General features: G+C 42.8%; 1 protein-coding gene across 1 annotated transcript; it reads left to right on the forward strand.

Annotated features, from left to right (window-relative positions):
• The first annotated feature begins 220 nt into the window (after positions 1-220).
• LOC124690307 lies at positions 221-4,868 on the forward strand. Its single transcript, XM_047223704.1, has 8 exons — positions 221-341; positions 939-1,046; positions 1,545-1,682; positions 1,819-1,950; positions 2,037-2,153; positions 2,727-2,826; positions 2,912-2,969; positions 3,078-4,868. The coding sequence occupies exons 1-8, from the start codon at positions 221-223 to the stop codon at positions 4,479-4,481; spliced, it is 2,178 nt and encodes a 725-aa protein (XP_047079660.1). The 3' UTR covers positions 4,482-4,868.
• Positions 4,869-5,123: the final 255 nt, after the last annotated feature.

Consider the following 5,123-nt stretch of genomic DNA (forward strand, 5'->3'; position numbering starts at 1 on the left):
ATCTCTAGGATTTCCTGCAGCCACCGTAGCCAGCGGCCGCCGTCCAATTCTAACGCCGCCGAGACGAACGCAAAAAGAGACGCCGAACCTCCACCGTTGCAGGATCCAAAAAAGCACCCACTTGTCAGTTGACCACACGGTAGAACGGCGCAAACTTCCCCGCTACCTGCGCTCCAGTGTTGGCGCGCACCGACCCAAGCGGCGGCGGCGGCGTTGGGCGATGGATCGTCCCCAGCGCCGGAACCCTAGCATCCGCCCTCTTAAGCCGCCGCGGCCACCAGGAGGCCTGCCCTTCCGGCCCCCGCCGGCGTCGAGGCCCGCCGCCGAGCCCTCCTCTCCAGGTCCGTCTCGCCCACCCGCACCGCTTCCGCGCTTCTTGCATTGGGTTTAGATATCCCTCGAGTTCTTGGAATCAAGATCGAGACAGAAGTTCCCATCTTGTGGGTTGAGTTGGGATCACGTGCATTCGCAAAAAAAAAAAAAGAGTTGGGATCACGTGGGGTTGGGGATTTGGGAAGACGCTGCGGATTGAAATCTGCGGCACGATTCTAATTGGATTGTAATGTTGATCCTGCGTTTTCCCCCCCAAGAAAGATAGAAGAATAGTTCATGACTTTTTTGGGATTGTTGGGACCATTTCGCTATCGTGTTAGTTTAAGACCGTTTGCTTCCGATCGGGCGACCCCAGCCGACGTGCTGATGCTTTCCATCCGTTGTGTTTCATGAAACTAGGATGCGCGGTTTGTGCGAGCCCATGGCGTTTTAGGATTTTTTTTCCCCCAATTTCCTTGGATTTTGTATGTGGAGCATTGGCTACCGACTTATTTAACCTCAAGCACCGTCATGTTAGTCATTGCAGCCTTTCCGGTGTGAGTTTCGTCCTTGAGATCATTTTTTCATTTTCTGGCTTCATGTAATGATTCAGTGCCTAATGGCAGATGGAAGGCCAAGGAAAAAGGTTCGATTTGCAAGTGAACCTGGCAGTCATCACATACAGGCAAGACAGGATGCCAACACAGGCAGAGCTGAGAAATCTAAGCCACAAGGTAGTTCTAGTCTCACTGGAACTCCTTTCACTTTTTAACAGTACATAATTTTTATAACCCCCTCCTTTTGTGTTTCGCACTGCATTAGTTTCTGTCGGACACCATATGTTTCTGCACCTTGCTATTTGGTAATTAAATCTTAAAAGGGCATTGTGCCACTGCCACTGGTCTATAATCTGTTTACTGTAATTCTTTTCTTATATGTCTACTACCTATTTGCTTATTGGAACTCCTAGGCAAAGGTTCAATATACTTGAAATTTTCAAGGATATTTGTGAAATACCTGGTAGATTGTTGGATCAATGCAATACTTTTCTTTTGGAACAATCAATGCTGGGTTGGGAACAACCCACCTGAACAATTGTATTTGAACTCAAAGGTAGCAAATAAACAGGCCAGACAATTAAGTCTGCCCTAGGATTGGAGTAACAGCAAAAATAAAAAATAATAATTTGTGTGCTATTTGACACTCGTATTTGGACATCATTTCCTATGCAGGTTCTGGTGCGAAAACATCCGAATTCAAATTCTTTAAGAAAATGTGGGAACAGTCAGGCTGTGTATCTCATTCCTCTAGGCAACCTCATCAAAACAATGTGCCAAGCATATCCAAGCAAAAAGAGGGCGAGAGAATCGGTTTGTAACTTTGTATGCACACCCATTTCATTTCCTATATTCCTTTTCTCTTTGGTCCCTCTTGCTTCATACATTAATAGGAGCCCCAATGGATCATTCATATGGAATTCTTCTTTTTTTTTTCTTCATCTTGTAGAAGCACATAATGCGACGTCGCAAAAGAAGTTCCCTGTCCAGAAGGTTACCTTGTGTCCTGATCAGGCCCCTGCTACACCCTTGAATAATGCATTTTCTAATGAGCGAGTAGAAGTGCAAGCCCCACATTCTGGTATGATTTTCTTTGTTTGGCCTCCTCTTTTAACTATGAGTGAGGCATCATTAGATTCTTCTAACTATTGATCCACTTCTCTGCAGAACATGACAGTCATGATACACCTCAGTTAAAACCATGTGATGGTGCCCCAGCTGGTCATGTTTTCACACCCATGATTCAGACACCATTTGAACTTACAGGGATTTCAAGAAATACTGGTGAGAACATACTCAGCACCCAATACAAATGCATAATGTATTCTAAAAAAAGAACTACACACTGCTGAAAGTTTGCTGTGTACAGTAGTCAACCTTCCTGGAAATTGCCCAGTCATATCCAATATATTTTACGACGATGGTGTCAGTGTAGTTGAAGCTTCATTTACCATTGCTAGGACTAGGAAGTGAAGAAATTAAAGATGAACTTCTAAAATAACTGAGGATATACTGATATCATGGTATCTTTTATCCTTGGTTGTTTTCCTTGCTATATATCAGACATCTATGCTGAAATGTGCATAATTTTTCCCCTGCTTGGATGCTGATGCGTGTGCTGCAATTGTTCCCTGATAAAAGCACATGTTATTGCTTAGATACCTCATTTGTTGATACAATTATTCATTTTATCTAAAACGGAATACTTCCCAGATTCCTAAAAGCTTTGTAAGGATGCACTTGTGAGATATATACTTTGTAAGGATGTGTTTGTGAGATATTTTTTACCTCGTTTGCAATTGTTACATTCAGATGGTTTGCTAATCCAATTATGTTATGTACTGGTAATGGACACAGAACCTGGGAGTGGACGGATGTTTTCAGAAAAGAGAAGAAATTTATTAAAGCTAGCTTCAAAAACAGCGGCAATGGAAAGTTGTGAGTTATTGCAAAAAAGGTTGTCATTAAATTATTGAAGAATTCAATCAGTTTACATTTTTCATGTATTCTAATATCGTTAGCATGTTGATTAAATTTCTCAGATCAGAATTTTTTGCTGATATCATGCAAAGGTTAGGCGCCAGCAACATAATAAGAAAGGTACTCTTTGTTTCAGCCTATGCAATTCAAGAACTTGTGGAGTACTAAAATTTAGTTCTGTTATTTAGTTATTGGTTTTACCTCTGATAGTTACCTAATGCAATGCAGCACCATAAAGAGCCCATGAGACAGAGGGAAATGGTTCACGGACAAACTCCTTCTGATCCCGGGGGTCATTCTGATAACCTTCTTGAATACAGGGACGACTTCAATTCATTAAGTAAACTGAGATCAGGAAAAGAGTCGTCCTCTTATACAAGTGACGGATCACATCAATTCCTAGCCTTGCCATGGGTAGACAATCGGGGCCTTTCAAGTTTTCTTGATTGGGAAAACGGCTTATCTTGCAGGGGCAATGAAGCTCATCAGTTCATGCCACTGCCATCAGCATATATTACAGATGTTTCAAGTTCTGGTTGGAAAAGAGACACTGTTCGCAACCAGGTTTCCAACTTGTTGCTAGAAGATGCCCAACCTCTCAAAAAAGGCAAATCAGCTTCAGCTAATGGATTGGGCGGTAATATTCAAAGTGAGCCATATGATCATCATGGATGTGATCCTATGTTGTTGGTAACATCAGTTCCAAAGCGATTCTCCTTCCCCTGTCAGACCAGAGAGCAGTCAGTTGTACCGTATGCGCTATCAAATACTTCCTGGCAGCCTGAGTTTTCCAGATCCCTAGAGCATTGTCCTTCTAGGTCAGTTGGATTAGAGGGGGAGGACTTGACTGATGCAGGATTGTTTGGTAATTCTGCTGCTGAACTTCCATCTGCATTTGACCAACCACATGAGAAATACACTTCTTCAAGATTTTTGGACTTCAGAGATGGAGTTCTTGATAACAATGGTTTTAGCGGTATCTCCAACTTCCATGCTAGTGAGAGCAACAGCTTTCTATTGAAGCCAAACACAAGTTGCATGGATTCCATATGTTCAACTTCAGATTATCCTTTTGAGCAGGGCTCGAAAAGCCTTTGTGGCTCTGCTGTCCGTATATCATGTTTGGCTGGAATGGCTGGAATGGAGACAGAGGCAGAGTTGTTTGATAATTCTGATACCGGGCTTGTACATGGGATGGATCTGGTTCCTGTGACATTCACTGCTTCAAGTTTTTCCAAGTATCCTGGAATTGTTGATCGTCATCATGACCCAAAGGACCGCAACAGCATTTTGCCCGTGGGTGCAGATGATACTTGTCTGGATTCCTTGTCTCCATATTCAGAACATCCTTGTAAGCGAAACTGGGAAAATACTAGTGATTTCTCTACAGAACTGTGGTCATCATCACATCATGCCCAGTCTCGTGATGGCAGTTTGGGAGCTATGTTCGGTTTCATGTCGGATCAAAGTATTTGCAGTGACTTTGAAGATGACCACAGTATGGCGCTAGTTGCAGCCAACCCCAAGAGCAGTTTTTTTGGTACATCTGATCGCGCGTTCTTTGATTCTCGCTCTGCTATGGATAGCATCAGCGAGACTCCCATGTTGTCTCTTGATTGCGTAAGGTGGTAGCTCTGCACTCCATCGTTGAAGTTTACTTGGTTCCATCTAGACTGACCCTGATAGCGGATGATGCATTCTGCTACGTTTAGTTTTGACCTCAATTTGGGTGTAGATAGGCGGTTGTTAGCTACCCTCAAAAGTGTAGAAGTGAAGTTATGACTTTTGCTGTTCACCCCAGTTTTGAAGAGGCTAGACTTAGGGGCTAGGGTTTTACAGGAAGTGGATGCCAGTACTTTTAGATCATTGATCCAGTCAGAACTTGTTGAACTGATGTGTGTTGTTGTAAACATTGCCAGGAAATGTATATATATTGCCTCCTCGGTTTGTTGTTGAAGTTGAACTACGGTGAGAAGTGTGATAACAATGGAGATCGAGGAGGTATGAATGAGTGTATAACAGGAAGTCAGGAACTGACCAGTTCGTCTTCTCCATTATTTCTAAAAAGTGTGATCTTGGCATGCATGGATGGCATTGATTGAACAGAACCTCATGCTCATGTTTTTATATGATTTAGTATCATGATGGATGATTCCCCGTCTTTTTTCCTTTCAAGAAGACAAAATAAACAAAAAAGTACAGTTTGAAAGTAGAGCCGTAAGCTGCAACTGTAAAGAAGATTTATTGGGAAAGAAGAACCGTGGTGGTATCTAT

The sequence above is a fragment of the Lolium rigidum genome, chromosome 2, assembly GCF_022539505.1.
Source record: "Lolium rigidum isolate FL_2022 chromosome 2, APGP_CSIRO_Lrig_0.1, whole genome shotgun sequence".
Lineage (NCBI taxonomy): Eukaryota > Viridiplantae > Streptophyta > Magnoliopsida > Poales > Poaceae > Lolium > Lolium rigidum.

Bases quoted from the DNA above. Each gene is read 5' to 3' on its own strand.
- LOC124690307 (XM_047223704.1), top strand. From the start codon at position 221: ATGGATCGTCCCCAGCGCCGGAACCCTAGCATCCGCCCTCTTAAGCCG. The intron at 342-938 runs GTCCGTCTCGCC...GCCTAATGGCAG, and splicing joins CGCCGAGCCCTCCTCTCCAG to ATGGAAGGCCAAGGAAAAAG. The intron at 2,154-2,726 runs GTGAGAACATAC...TAATGGACACAG, and splicing joins AGGGATTTCAAGAAATACTG to AACCTGGGAGTGGACGGATG.